This window comes from Lygodium microphyllum, chromosome 7, assembly GCF_053477565.2.
Source record: "Lygodium microphyllum isolate KBCC chromosome 7, Lygodium_microphyllum_v1.1.10, whole genome shotgun sequence".
In the NCBI taxonomy this organism is placed as follows: Eukaryota; Viridiplantae; Streptophyta; class Polypodiopsida; order Schizaeales; family Lygodiaceae; genus Lygodium; species Lygodium microphyllum.
The window spans coordinates 120,616,099-120,632,402 of NC_141141.1; the positions used below are offsets into that span (position 1 = coordinate 120,616,099).

Genomic DNA, 16,304 nt, shown 5'->3' on the forward strand with positions numbered 1-16,304 from the left:
CTCGCCCCACAAGAGAAATTGGTTATACTACATTTATGTAGGATGTTCCTATAACATTGCTCACCTTGAGTAATCAACATTTCCTTTTTCCACAACAAAAAGTTTTGGAGCGGATTCCGACATTTAAATTATGTCTTATGTTTGAATAGTGAGGCCTTACAAAGGCTTATGTAATGTAGTAGAAAAATCCATTTCAAAACTCATGTGAATTTGAGTGATGGTAGATAAGGACTTGAAAAAGGCGCATACCTAAACAATGAAATGTTGCGTATAGAGCATTTGTGTGTTTTAGAGTAGAGATTCTTTGCATTATCTCAAATAAGTATGCATGGGTTTTATATATAGGGGCTTGGATGCATAATAGTGAGGGAAAACTAGCCATGGAGAATATTGGGCATGCAAAAATGACAAATTGATTTTGATTCATGTTATATGTTATTACCTCTAATTGACATTGTTGATGTAGCCAATGTCGTAGCTTTTCTATATTTTCTTATAGTGCATATATTTTTGTTTTCGGGGTAGGAGGCATTTATGCAGTAGGCACCCAGGTGTATTGAGAAATATAGAGGAAGTTCCTTTCTCTTGTTTGTTGCAAGGTATGCGAGATTGTTTGAGAAGAGTTGGGTGACGTTCTCCCGTACTAAGCAAAAGATTGGTTATGTCCTACATATAAAATGCATGTAGAACAATAAAGGTGGACGAATCAAGTGTGGTGTTCGTTAGGCAAAGCTTTGTGTCGCTGTGTCTCACGTCTTACTAGAGCAATGCCTCTTCAAGCTCTCTTCCTTATTAGAATCATGTGCCATTTACATGTCTATCAACCTTAGCTTTGATTTCATCTCCAGCTTGCTCTTGTGTTTTATAATGCACTTCGATTTCGTTCAAATATCCTGCCACATCACCAAGACGCGTAATGGATGCCGGCTTATGAAGAGCTCGACATCTCAACAATCAGCATGCGCCATTTACATATCTATCAACCTGAGCTTTGATCTCATCTCTACCTTACCCTTGTGTTTTATAATGCACATGGATTTCCTTCCAAACATGAGCTTGCGCATTCTCCAAGCATACTCTTAAGCTTCAAATAGTTGAGAGAACTTGGTGACGTGGGATATTAAGCGAATTCGTATTCTTCTCTTTCCTATTGACAAGTGGTGAAGCACAATGTATGCATATCTAAGAGCAAAATGGCATGATAGTGTGAATATTAAACGGCCATGTTAAAACAATGTAGGAAACCTCAAGAGTGGAGCAATTCTGACAAAGTGAGCAAAATGTAACGTGTGGGCAAACATGAAAGAACCCGGTGGTAAGATGAGTTGCTTTGAGAAAGTAAAAGGAAGGAGAGATAGAGATAACTTATGTACATGTGCATTTAAATGCAAGGTCAGCTTATGCACATTTGCATTTCCAAGTTTTTACGCCTAATCTCTCGCAACATGCGTACGTAGGTCCTGACGACATGGTCCAAGGCGTAGACGACGGCCATGGAGGAAGCCCGAGGACTCCCAATTAATTAAGGAAGCCGCCTTAGTGTAGAGGTGGATATGTTGACATGAATTAACAGACATGACATGCGATGGAACGCCTAAGATCGAGTCTAAAAACCTAGGACAAACAAGCGTAAGGTGTTCGTTTACACATAAGTAGGCTAGTTCACGAAGAAGACTTTGAGATGCCTCAGGACGTTGTTAGCAGGAGCAGAGCGACGCTGCTGAGCGGGCGACTTTCTTCTCGGGATGGTGATGAGGAGACGGCCGTCCTTGTGCCAAGCCGCGTGGGTGTGGCTGGTGAGGAGGTTCGGGGGCAGCGAGACGGGCTTGGTGAAGGTGGGTCCACAAACGTACAACGTCTGGCTGTGGTCATCCACCTCGACTCGCAGCTCCCCTCGAAGCGCTGCAGCAAGCAAGCAAGCAAGATGAACCGGAAATTAGCAACGACATCTTCACCACTCATCGAACGCCGCATTATGCAATCCTCCTTAGTATTAAGGTACTGTCTCAACGAGTCATAGGCTCGTGCAACATTAAACATCAGTTTTGCATGTTATGAGGACATTAATTTACCGTTATCTACGAAGGCTGAGACAATGTATTGCGAGGCTGTCTCGCTGCAGTCGATCTGTGGCTCCACATTTGTAACAAAATTGGGAGCGCTTAAGGTGATGGTCTGCCATCCGGCCGCTTGCTTCTTTATGCATGATACTTGACTGGCATAATATGGGACGTGAGCCATCTCTCTCTCTCTCTCCGCGTGTCTGCGCGCTTGCGCTGTGGAGGAACTATCCTCGACTTGTGGAGAGCCCGCGACCAGTTCAATGTCACAACCTGCCCTTTTATACATGCCTGGCCCCACGCGTATTATTTCATATAATCATCGCAAATAATGCCCTCTCACATTATTTGCCTTCGAGAGATAAGGCAAAGTCTGCCACTTTCGCATCTCCGAATTCGATACGGGGTGAAGTTCTCCACATCTCCAACTACACGTGGATAATGAGCAATTATGGATGTCCATAAACTCACATGAGAGGCCATCACAAGCACATGCTAATTATTGTGTGTCCAACCATATCTCTTTGGATGCTCTAGACCATGCTCCAATATGCTGTGCTAGAGTGAAAAATCCTAATCCTTCCTCCCCTTTTAGATGTTAAAAAGCAATCCATGGCATCTTGGAGTGAAAAATTCTCCCCCCCATTTTAGAGCATGTGCAACGCCTTAAAGTTGATAATTGCTTACCGAGATCAGAGCTTCATATATAATCTCTTATCTTAGACATGTGCCCTTCTATTGTTAAGATTTCTCAATGGGGCCATTCCTTCTTGATTTGTCTTTCCTTTTCCATTAGAGAGATACCAAGAGTTCTTGGTTTTGTAACTAGCCATATTGGCTCCAATTAAGCTTTAACTCATCATGAAATTAGCTTTGTTTCACGGAATCATGTTCCTAAGTGAAATAGAATACAAAGATACCAAGAATACTTCATTTGTCTTTCCTTTTTCACTAGAGAGATACCAAGAGTCCTGCATTTATAAGTAGCCACATAGCTCTAAGTAAGTTTTAAAATAGCCTTTACTCATCATGAGGATTAGCTTTGCTTCATAAGATCATGTTCCTAAATTAAATAACACATAAACCATAAAATAAGAGTTGCATGTTTCATAAACTAGGAGTTGCACAAGTTCAAAACATATACACGTAGCATTTTGACTATGGTCACCCATCTATTAATCTCCTTTGTCATATGCGTCTTCAGCCCATCTATTTCAGCATTGTTAGGCATCGCTTTGTTGATTTTCACTTCAATCTCCTTGAGAGGTCAGGTTGGTTCCAATATTTGCTTAGAGTTATTCAATGATCCTATTTCTCTCCTGGAGAGAAGATTTGATGCCTGCCTTTCAAGAGGTGAAGCGTGTTGTATTTTCTCCTCGTTTATTTTATTTTTCCATTATTGCACCTTCTTAGCCATCTCCTCCCATATTTCTTGTATGGCCTCATCACACATTGTTGCCGTTATCTCTTTGATATTTCCCATATCCTAATCCTACATTTTGTATATGTCTCAGAGTGTCCGCAGGCCCTTCTTCACTTGAGAATCTATCACCTTGATTATGCTACCACAAAGAATTAACCGAGTATTTCTTGCTCTTCTCCCCTATAGTGTAGCTACTGGATGTTGGGGATATCTAGCTTTTCTTGGGGTTTCCCATCGTATCTTTGAGATTTGGTTGTAGCCTATCTTCTCAAGGGCAGCCAACCACTAGAATGCCAAAGCTAAGCAGGATGTGCTTGAATGAATTCAAGAAAAGAATGGATTGTTTTCAACTATCAAATTGGCAATGGCTATGGCGGGTAGAGGCTAGGGCACGGCTAAGGCACAAGGCTGAGAGAGAGAGAGAGAGAGAGAGAGAGAGAGAGAGAGAGAGAGAGAGAGAGAGAGAGAGAGAGAGAGAGAGAGAGAGAGAGAGAGAGAGAGAGAGAGAGAGAGAGAGCAACAACACAAGAATATTTTCTTTGGAAAAATGAAGCGATTTTAAGTACTATTTCTATTATAGAATCTTATCCTTATCACAGAAATGCAAAGAAAAATAGAGTAATAGCGTGAAAATATAATTTAGAGAGACAAAGTGAGGGGATGAGAGAGAGAAGGTAAGAGAGAGAGAAAGTAAGAGATACAGGGGGAGTGGAAGGGAGACATAGAAAGAGGAGAATAGAGGAGTGTGTGTGTGTGTGTGTGTGTGTGTGTATGTGTGTGTGGGAGGGAGACATAGAAAGAGAATAGGGGGAGAGAAGGGGGAGATAGAGAGAAAGAGACATAAATAGAGAGAGATAGAGAGACTCATAGAATAGATGAGAGAGAGAGAGAGAGAGAGAGAGAGAGAGAGAGAGAGAGAGAGAGAGAGAGAGAGAGAGAGAGAGAGAGAGAGAGAGAGAGAGAGAGAGAGAGAGAGAGAGAAGTAAGATCGAGGGAATCTAGGAGATAAAGATAGACATTGAGTGAAAGACTTAGAGAGAGAGAGAGAGACAAAGAGAGAGAGAGAGAGAGAGAGAGAGAGAGAGAGAGAATAGGTTATAAAACAAAGGAGGGAGAGAGAGTGTGTAATAGAGAGACCTAGAGAGAAACTGAGTAAATAAGAGAGAGTATGTAAGAGAGTAAGAGATAGAGAGAGAGAGAGAGAAAGAGGAAGAGGAAGAGAGAGAGACAGAGAGACAGAGAGAGAATTGGTTAAGAGACAAAGTAAGGGAGAGAGGGGGAAGAAAGAGAGCAATTGTGTGTGTGTGTGTGTGTGAAAGAGAGAGAGAAAGGAGCCAAATAGAAAGAGTAGGAGGGACGGAGGGAGGGAGGGAGGGAAGGAGGTAAAAAGAGCTAGAGAGGGAGAGAGAGGGAGAGAGATCAAGACTAAGAGAATGAGAGAAAGTCAAAGATAAAGAGAAAGATTAAGTAAAAGAGTAAGAAATGAGAGAAAGTCAAAGATAAAGCAAGAGAATAGTACACAAAACTTTGAGCCCATGTACACAATACCAAAAATGAGTGGCAATAAGAATGGACATATTGGGGATCAAGGAACATATCTCAATCAACATGTCCCATATTGATGCCTTCAATGTTAGTGGGTAATTTGTTGAATGCTCCATTTTTCCATAGAGCATGTGTGATGGCATGTAATTTCCCACCAGAAAGTATGAATCAAAAAATTATAGACTACCTACCAGTTAGTGATGAGTAAAGTGTATATGCTTTATGTGGAATTCACAATGAAGAAATTCACTATGTGCAATGTGCACAAAAATGGAGGTCTACTAATGTATTGCTCATCTTTATGAAACTAGTAGATCTACTACATCTCATGAAAATACTTTGTAGGCATGCCACGTAAGGAGCACCCAAGCAATTCTTCTACTTTGCCTTTCACAATTAATAACTTTTCAAAACTAAGTTCATTCTCCACATATCCAAATAGGCATGGATAATAAGAAATTGTATATCTATGTTGATCATGATAATTATTGTATATCCAACTAAATCTCTTTTGATGCTCTAAATCATACTCCACATTATGCCTGATTATGTATGACGTGTGACACCATATATCTTAATAATGTATCTTTTGGTACTAAAAAGCGATTCTCCATGTCATCTTGGATTACAAATGCCATTATCTCTTATCTACAATGTGTAACATCAAATATTCTCTTTAAAGTATACTTACATCTTGCATATAATGACTATAGTTGACTGATTCTCACAAGATGGACATGATTGATCTCCTAGACTATTTGATTTTGACAAGTTTTCATGCACTTTTAACAATCAAATTTTTGAAAAAATAAATTTCCACTTGAAATTATTCCAAATCTTTTAGTATATTATCTTATGATATTGGTAAATCCCCATCCAATTTCAATATCATAGGCACATGCTATTTCCAATATATTGAGATAAGACATGAGCTAGTAAAGTGTCTTATAGCCACTTTTGTGGCAAATTACAAGACTAGTGTTAATAATGTTGAGTGTGATTATCCATATGATTTCAAGCTAGTCATTCTTAGATTCCAAAAATCATGGAGGGAAACAAAAGTGACAATGGAAAATTAAAGCTTATTTAAGATCTCAAAATGTAACCTTGAGGGAGCCTTTTATGCCTACTTGTGAACAAATAATATTGGGACCACCATGATCTACTTTCTTTAATAAGGATTTCACAAGATAGTTGGAAAATCATGTATTTCATTTTTAGATTTACCATGCATAGAATGGAGAAAAAGTTTGAATTTAGTATTTGAATGTTTGAGCACATCTATATGAGATATGCTTTTAGTTGTCTTGGGATCTCTACTTTTGGCCACATGGATGTGAGGTTTCCTACTTTGTATCCACAAGGAATTCCAAAGGGCCATGATGTTTTTACTGCAAGTCTATAAAAGCTCCTTATAGAAAACTAAGATACCATACTTTTACATTTAGGTTAAACCCCTAATTAATGTTACATGGAAATCTAGTAATTTACTAATCTTACATGTTCTCTTTCTTACTCAATCTATACTTATGTAACCTAGTTAGTAAGGTACTTAATGTGCTCTATTTTTCAAGCTTCCTAGATTTCTCTACTACAATTGTCTCCTAGTGGGTTGTCTATAATGGGCACATCTTTCAATCATGACATATAAGACTCTCTTCATCTTATATACAATTTTTAATCATTATCTTAATTTATTTTTTGTTTCATTTGTATTTACCTCCCTTTTTCTTTTAGGCTCTAAATGCCATATTGAACATTCCAAATCATGAGAGGATATAACCAATGTATTGAGAGAGTGTGTTGAGTAGTGCAACTAGGATATATATTTATGCATTTGATTATTCTTTTCTAATAATATCTACAATGGATTTGAGCATGTAAATCCAATTATCTCAAATAAAATAGTATATATAACATCATTATGGATTTTTATATAACTACGTATTGCAATTGGTAATAAGGACCAATTCTACTCTTATTATCTATTTTTCTTCTTTGTAACACCTAGTTAGACACTACTTTACTTCATTTCCCATATTTATCTTCTTTTGATGTTCTATTGTCTTATTTGGCAACTCTATTAAGCATCAATGGAGGTTTACCTTCTCAAAATACATAGTAAAACTAAGAATAACTTTATCCAAACATTCTATTTTTGTGTTACCCTTGATACAACATTGAGAATTACTAAAGCTCTAGACTCATGCATTATATTTGATCACACATTCTAAACCATGTTTGATCTAGACTCACACATTCTCGTGTTACCCTTAATACATAGTAAAACTGAGAATATCTTTATCCAAACTATCTATTCTCATGTTAACCTTAATACAACAATAAAGATGTACAAGTACACTTAAGTTTAGACTAATTTTCTATTATATTTGACTCTAAGTACTATCAATTGTACTCTAATTCTCTATATTTTCCCCCCAACAAAGACTTTGATTTTGTAAGGAAGTCCATCGGAAAGCATTAGGGCTAAAAATGTTTCAAAAATGGCACTTGTAAAAAAATGATTAAGTTACTAATTAGTTGAGGTTTTAAAATAATGAACCCTACAAATTTGGCCATTCAGACGTGAGTAATGAGAGAATTTATTATTCATTTAAGAGGTTAGCCATTAAATGCCTAAGGACGTTAACTCATGTCAGAGGTCACTTTTCGATCATTATTCTTTCTTTTTGAATATTCTACTATCACGTTTCCCACCAAAATCACGCTTATTTTTTCGTCTGCATTCATTTGAATTATCGTTCTCTCCTCTTCACTTTGTTTCTTAGTTCTTAAAGCAGATTTTACTCTGTCGTAAAATTTCTCACCAAAATCACGTTCGGTTCTTACCAGCAGCGTGCATTAGTCTCCCTTCGTCTCCTTTCACAAAATCTTGAGAAGGTGATCAACAATCAAAAGACTCTCTACATAGAGGATCAATGCCACTTACTTGTTGCCGATTGAGCTATAGAGATATGGCCCTCCATGGACCTGCGCATAGTAGACCCAACTAGGTTGGGACATCCAAGCCGCATCTTTACTTTGACCCCTAAGACATCCATTCTGTAAGATTTTGTTTCAACTAAATATAAGCTTTTTCTTCAATCTCTTCAATTTGATTCATAAGAAAATGGGTAAAAGAGTCCCATGGTGTTGATGCAAATTGGTAGGGATAGATATACTAAGGATAATCCTTAAGCTAATAGAATAGAAAGTGAAAATTTTCACTTTGATCTTGACACTTGAATAGAATATCTTCATTATATAGTGTTGTAATATCAACTTTTTAGAAAGCACTAATGGATAAGACAATGATAATATATTATAATTAGAAGAAAGGAAGTACTTTGATTTCTAGGAGATAAAAATATTTACCTAGTAATAGATTGAAAATGTTTATTATTCAATTTTATCTCTGAAAATATAAAAAATATTAAACAAATAATAGATAGAAGTATTAGTGATATTGTGTATCATATCAACTTTAGGACTAAGATGATTTTATGTGTATAGGATGCTTCGAAGAATATGAAGGATACAACTTCTTACTTGATATTAGCTCTTGGGAGTATTTTTCTCATCATATCCTCAACTATGATTAGCACTATGGGGTTTCAAGTTTTAATATCTTCAATTGTGATTCTTATTAGCACTATCATATTTCAATACATAAATGGTGGCTTGATGTCATGGGATGATACTACTCATGCTATCATATCCTAGCAAATCTCTTAAGATCTCTTCCCTTGATTTGTAAGAAGAAATAGAAAGGACTTGACTCTATTTCTTTCTCTCAGAACTCTGATTCTAATGCAGGCTGATTTTATAATTGAAAGCATCACTATATTATTGATGCTTTATCCTTGTATATCTTTTTTCAAATGTAATATATCTCAATTTCACAAAAAAAGACCATCAAAATAATCTTTGTGATTATAGATCTCCTTTACTCTATAGCATTCATGATCTTATTTATTTTTAAAAAATAGTTTAAAGAGTATTATATGATGTTAAACAAAGTTCTCTCATGAAATAACATGAACTTTTGACAATTCAATGAAGTTAGATAAATAAATAGCATGAACTTCCTTGAGCAAAAGAGGATCTAGATTGATTTGTTGGTTGATCAAGTACTCTAGGGGAGATTGGAACCTTGACAATTGTTTGCTTTGTCCTTGTCATCATTGTTGCGCTTGAGAATATGATAGGAAGAGTAAAAAAAAACTATTCACTGGTATGGTCGATACGACATGGAGAGGATAAGATGTTATGATGCGAGAGCAGCAAAGCCAAATTTTCGCAGGGTCATATTCGCGCTGTATCATGGAGCAGCTCATACGGCGTGAGCGTGGCAAAAAGCATAATGTTTGGTACTATACTTCTCACTCCGTATCATGGATGAGTTGATATGGTGCGAGAGTGGCACAACCAAATCCCCGTAGAGGTTCTCCTCGCTCCATATCGTGAAGGAGTAAACATGTATGTGCAAAGTACACCCCCTTGTAATGACTTATTTTTTGTGAGACCTTAAAACCATCAAAAAACTTCAAAAAAAATTTCCACAAGTTTATTATGCTCTGAAAAAAATTTAGAAAATTTTTGAGATTTTTTTGAGCTCGTTTGCTATTTTAAAACTATTTTTTAGCAAAAAAGAGCCTAAAAAAGATCCAAAAAACACAAAAAAATCACCCAAAAATAGCATATCTAATACTGTGCGAAAATGGGGGTTTGAATTTTTTTGATGGGTTTAAGGTCTCACAAAATATAAGTCATTACAAGGGGGGTGTCCGAGCAGCTTTGAAGAATCCCTACGGAGATTTTGTTGTGCCACTCTCGCACCATATCAACTCATCCACAATACGGAGTGGGAAGTATAGTACCAAACATTATGCTTTTTGTTATGCTCGCGCCGTATGAGCTTCTCCATGATACAATACGAATATGACCCTGCGAAAATTTGGCTTTGTTGCTCTCGCATCATATCAACTTATTCTCACATGGTTGACTTTATGACTTTATGAATTATTCTTACATTGTTGCTGTTCATGCTCATAAGATGAACCTAATGAACAAAGATTTTAATATGATTAGCAGAATAAGGTACCGAGGATGATGTTTGTAAGAGAAAAATCGATGTACTTGGACCTGTTAATTATAAGAGAATGGGTGAGGTGTATGGGCAAATGGTTATCAATGTTTCTTGCACTTCTGAGGAAGAGGACTATCTTAGCATATCTCATGAGGACAAGTCCATGCTAGTTGTAAAAATGATATTTAATTGTTAGATTCTGTAGTTTATTATTGCATAAGGTAAGGCATTTTGACTCTAAAAAATTTTAGTATATAGAATAATTGTGCTATTGATTGCAAATAACACCCCTTTATTTTTGCTATTAACTTTAGGACATCGATTGCATCTCTTAGCCAATAAATCTCTAAATTTATGTGTATTGTTGATCCACTATTATCAATGGAATTTTTTTCGAGATTTGATTTAAATATAGCAATGTCTTTCAAAGCTTTTGATTCCATCACAACTACCATATTTTTTTTAATTACATCGGATACACTCACCAGAGAAATTATCCTCATGAACTCTCTAAGTGGTATCCATGGCCAAGGAAGAATGTGGGTTGAATGGAATACTGCTTGCTTTTTGGTTAATTATTTATTTTATTTGATTGTCTATTTTAGTTACATGTTTCCATTTGTAGTGCTAGCAGGCTCATGACTACCTTCTTGGACACCATATATGAGGATATTGTTGATCTTAGAAAACCATATAACTCTCTCTAACAAGAAGTACCATCGCAAAGTCACAAAGTCATACATATACTTGTGGAAAGAGAGTGCTTTTCAAATGTCTGCAGGACAATAGATTCAAAGATACTCAAGATAGATGGAGTGAATGCAAGTCTATTTCATATTGTTGGTTTTTTTAGGGACCCTTTTTTACCAACTTCTCACATTTTTTCTCGTAGTGCTAATATTACCCTAACTCATATATGCGATGGATAAGGGAGCAATGTATTGAGTTGATTTTGGATAGGGTAATCACACTAGTTGATTCTGATTTCCCTCCATAAAGCCACGAAACATGCATAATAAAAGAACCCACAATCTGATCAGCATAGATAATGTCTGTGAACACCTTATGAATCGCATGGAAGGTTCCACTTAAGCTTTCCATAGGTTTCCATTCCGTACTTGTTGATAGAAATATATCTACAACCAAGAATTCATTATTAGTACTTGCTTAAATGAAAAAAAAAAACGTTATCAACTCAAGTCTTACAATGTTTTTGCTACGAAACATACTCATTTGGAGGCAAGTGGATATCCTTCGCCATGTAAACATGTTGTAGTTTGATAAACCACCCTTCATGCATAATTTTGAAAGAAATGATACGTCCCTTCCAGTGATGTTTAATATCCTCTCGTTTTTTTCTTTTCACCTTGTGAGAGTCCTTGCAAGAGGGCAGCATGGCAACCTAATTGTTTATACTAAAGATCTTTGGCTCCCAATTTTCATCAACTCTACTATAGATAGTGCAAGAGTTTTCTAAACGAGAAGAGCGCCTTCTGGATGCCATACTTAAATTAAATTTGCAGAGAAAGAAGCTCATCGAGAAATATGAATGAACTAAAAAGCAGAGAAAGAAGCTCACTGAGAAAGGTGAATGAACTAGAAAGGAATATTAAGAAGACTAATGAAAATATATTGGGTGCCAGAAAGTTTTTGACTTTCAAAAAAATCATCATTAACTTCACAACAACTTTATTATGTCATTTGTCAGATTTTATAAGTAAATAAGGACTTCGAGACTACCAAAACATGTCAGACATTGGAGATTTTGGCTAAAAAGGAGGAGAGAATCACGAAGTGGACTCTACTATCTCCAAAAAAGAGGAGACAAGAATACCATATTCTTGTACATGTGGCAAACTCTCTTTGGATCTTTTCTTAATCCCGAGATTAACAAATTTCCACGTCTGCCACGTAGCGGAAGTACTTCGGCCGCTTCCACTTAGGACCGACCTGAATTAGGGTTTTCCCTATTGGTCATTTTCTAACGGCAACTAGCGTCGAACAACAAAAGCGTTGACCTAAAATTATAATTAATCTTGATTTACGCTGTTTTAGGGTAACAGAATGGGACTATCCTTATGGTAGAGAGGTTGAGCTCGGCATCCCTCTCGTTTCCCATTCTCCTTGAACCAAGTGCAGCGTAAATCCGCTTCGGACCTAGCGTTTCTGCGTAAAGTAGTTCCCCCCCAGCCAACTGACGAGTTGGAGGGGGAGGGGAATAGAAGGTTATGTGAAAGCTCCTTGATGGAGCTCGCTGGTGATAAGTTGCCACGGCGCGGCCACGCAGGGGAGGGAGGATCCCCCCTCCCCTTACCTATATAAACTAGGGGGGTCGCAAGTAGAGGGGGGGACGAAAGGCTCTGCACAAAGAGGGAGAGAGTGAAGCTCTGTGAGGGAGGGTAGCCGTGAAGGGAGAATCGTGACGCTGGGTGAGGGAGAGTGAGGTGGACATCGCTGCTGGGAGAGGCCGTGAGCTGTAGTAGCAGCGGAAGATTGGTCGCTCCAAGGAGATCGCCCTACCAGCATATGCCATTCCGTGACGGCCGTCCACCGTCCGTAACCCCCCCCAAAGCTTCTAGAAGCTTCAAAGCTTCTAAGGGGGGGCTCTATAAGCCCCCCTTCCAAAAGGTTTATCCTTAAAGGCTTTCTTTTCCCCGTATTTTTAAATTCTCCTAAGGGCCCCCTTAGGCCCCCTTTTCCTATAGCCTTTAAGGCTACCTTTTCTCCCCCTTGGAATTTCCCCCTTTGGGCTCTTTAGGCCCCCTTTCCCCCCCTCAATTCTCCTTGGAGGGACTTTAAGAGGTCTTTAACCCCCTTCCCCCCAAAATCTTTTACCTTAAAAGGCCCTTTTCTTCTCCCCTCAAATTTTCCCCTTGGAGCCCTATAAGCCCCCTTTTTCCCCCAAACCTTGGAGCTCCATAAGTTCCCCCCCCCCGAAATTCGACTTGAAGGGGCCTTCATGTGACCTTAAGCTTTTTTTTTTCCCATACAAAAAAATTCATTCTTAAAGCCCTTCATACCCTTTGTTTCCCCCCCCCCCCCCTCGTGATTCTTCCACCCAATTTCGCGTAAATTCCACCTAAGTTCCTTTCCGTGTTTGCATACGAAGGAGACGGATAAGATCGTAACTCCGCGCCCAAGGCAAAAGGGTTGCATTCACGATGCCTCCTAAGAAAGCCCAAGGCACAGCAAGAGGATCGTCTCCTAGTATCCATGTGGACATCTCACCACAAGTCCAGGTTCTTCTTCCTAATTTTTATTTTTCATTGTTATAATTCAATCGTGCAAGGATAAATTTTGGAAATAGGAAGCATTTTTTATCTTAAATGCTTTATAAAAATTAGCTCACGAGAGAGGAATTTAGTCATTAGTATTTTTAATAAAATGAGTAAAATAAAGTGAGCATAAATGCATTTCTAGCAAATAGTTTTATGCATTGCAATGAATTAAAATTAGATTAATATCCATTGTTACAAAATGGAATTAAAATAGTATACTTTGTTTAAGCATGGAAGTATAAATTGCATGTCACATTATTAAGCCATATCTTCTTCTCAATGAGTCATCATGGGAAGTGCTAAGGATCCATAGGAATGTGCAAGGCATGACATGATTCTTATGATGCATAACTCTAGGCAATTATCGTTTGTTAATTGCATAAATTATTAGTAAAAGGTTGCTTGTTTAGCATGAATTTTGTTCGCAAGTTATAGAATGATTAGTTGGAATTAACCTAAACTATGCTTGATCTTAAATTGATAAGTTAGGGTTGAAAATCAATTTACGCGTAGACAATAAGTTATGTGTTTATGGAAATGATAATGTAATTATCTTTAAGAATTAAACAAATTGGCATAAACCTAAACACCAAAACCTGTGGAGTACTCATTTTAGAAGGAGTTAATTCAATTCCAAAGAACTAACTAGGATTTCATACGTAACCTAGTCGCATGTATTGCTAAAAATCGAAACTCCTATACCCTAAATACTTGCCCACATTCACCGAATGTAGGGATAGCGGATCATACTTGAAAAGTGATCTAGGGTTTGTCCCTAAGAATCTTACGCTAAAAAGATGGAACTTGGAACCCTAGGACTGACGACGTCAGCCTAATGTAATCAGGAACAGATTGTTTCGTGACTCCATTTGATGAGTAGAATAGTCTCATAGTCGATGCAACACTTGTGCAACAAGCGCGGAGTCGTATGATCTTGTGATTGGATCACAAGGGAATGGCCAATTCTCGCAATGAGGTTGGCAATTCCTTACTCAAGTTATCTTGCAAGAGGATGAATAATCATCCTAATATAATATCTTTCTTGAGTAAAGATAATTGTTTGGAAGCAAAAGACTAGCCAATAAACTGGAATAATCTATGAACTTAAGGTTTAACCAAGTCAGGTTAAAAGGGTACGCCCTAACCTAGGATATAGGGGATCTTGCCAAGTCGCAAGTCATCCCGGATCGAGTGCTGGATGCATTTGAAAAGAAGGATTCATTCCTTAGCAGTTCGCCAAACAATAAATGACCAATGAAAATGTTTGTGTGTACAGATTTAAGAGCATTGTTTTGCTTTGTTTGATCAATGAATTAAAGGATAAATGGATATCTAATGCTTTAGGTTGAAGGCCTGAATGGAGTGGCAGTTTCAGTTACCCCCCGACTGCCTCTCTGACCCTAACCAAGGGGGTTGTTAACCACGTCGCGAAGGTGGACCAAACGCGCCGCGAGAGGTCTCTCCGTTGAGCGCTACTTGGAGCAGGAGGACACTTCGGTGGCAGGGGGGCTCTGGCCGTAAATCCCTCACCTTCTGGGTCATGCACAAGAGGCTAACGTGACTTGGGATTGGATCTCGAGGCCCGCATACTAGTCTACGAGCGGAATCTTGGATTGGTAATCTCCGTGGATTGCTGGATAGCCTTCGGGCGGATTGTGGATAAGCCTACGGGTTGGACTTTTTGTATTTCAAAGATAAATATGATAACCTGTTAATAATGAACTTGTTTGACATTGCTTTTCTATGTCAAGTGATATGATTACGTGAAGAAACCAGTGCCTAACAAGTTAATTAATGAAGCTGATTTATACATGTCCAACTAAATGTGTTAGGTAATTAAATAACTAAAACAACCTGATGAAAGTGTAGTGGATGTGGCCATAGGTCCGTCCTACGGATGGGTGGTCCCGGTTGGCCGTGAACATTTCTCAAATTACGATGGACAGCCAGAAGATCATCAAAGAATACGAACAACAAAAGCGTTGATCTAGAGTTATATTAATCTCGATTTACGTTGTTTTAGGGGAACGAAATGGGACTATGCCTTATGGCAGAGAGGTTGAGCTTGGCATCTCTCTCATTTCCCATTCTCCTTGAACCAAGTGCAGCGTGAATACTCTTCGGACCTAGCATTAGTTCGCTTGAGTTTGACGCTAGTTGCCATTAGGAAATAACCAATAGAAAAAACCCTAATTCAGGTCGATCCTATAAAATATTACACACACAGCGAACAGAATCTGAGAAAGAGATAGAGAGTACACAACAGATAAGAGGAGAATCAATAAATTCTTTAACTCCAAACAACTGATACAAAGATGGCTCTGTCCACCCGTGCGCTTCCACTGTGTCAAGCTTAGATGGCGATGTAGACAGAAGATAGGTGAAGAGCTTAAGGCTAGCTGGAACAACAACTCTGACTGGGTGAAAGATGAGTGAGAGATGGCTGCGAAGGGGTTTAGCTTTTATAGCCCGCGAAGGTCATTAGGTCGGCCTACTGACCGACCTACCATATGAGCCTCCACTAGTCGGCCAGAGAATATTCCAAGCACCTAATGAGGGTGGGGCATTGATCATATCTAACACCCCCCCTCAATGTCCACCCATAGGTGAACTATCTCCTCGGCCCAATGCCGAGTCTCTGAAGATGAACTTGAAGCAGATCCTTTGTAAGTGCTTTGGTGAAGATATCTGCTCCATTCTCCTTTGTTGGACAGTAGACCAATTCCACTATCCCATCCTCCATCAAATCACGCACATAGTGATATTGGATCTCTATATGTTTGGTGCGTGCATGAAACACTGGATTTTTGGCAATGGCGATGCAACTCTGATTGTCACATCTCAGCACAGTTGGTTCTTCATCCTGCACTCCCATATGCCATAGAATCCTTCTCAACCATACGGCCTCA

General features: G+C 38.4%; 1 protein-coding gene across 1 annotated transcript; it reads right to left on the minus strand.

The window, feature by feature from the left end:
• Window positions 1-1,207: 1,207 nt before the first annotated feature.
• Window positions 1,208-2,308, minus strand: LOC148033882 (uncharacterized). The gene is made up of 2 exons (XM_087682382.1): window positions 2,073-2,308; window positions 1,208-1,902 (listed from the first exon to the last, which is right to left on the minus strand). Exons 1-2 carry the CDS (start codon window positions 2,239-2,241, stop codon window positions 1,658-1,660), a joined length of 414 nt encoding a protein of 137 aa, XP_087538508.1. The 5' UTR covers window positions 2,242-2,308; the 3' UTR covers window positions 1,208-1,657.
• Between the last annotated feature and the right edge of the window lie 13,996 nt (window positions 2,309-16,304).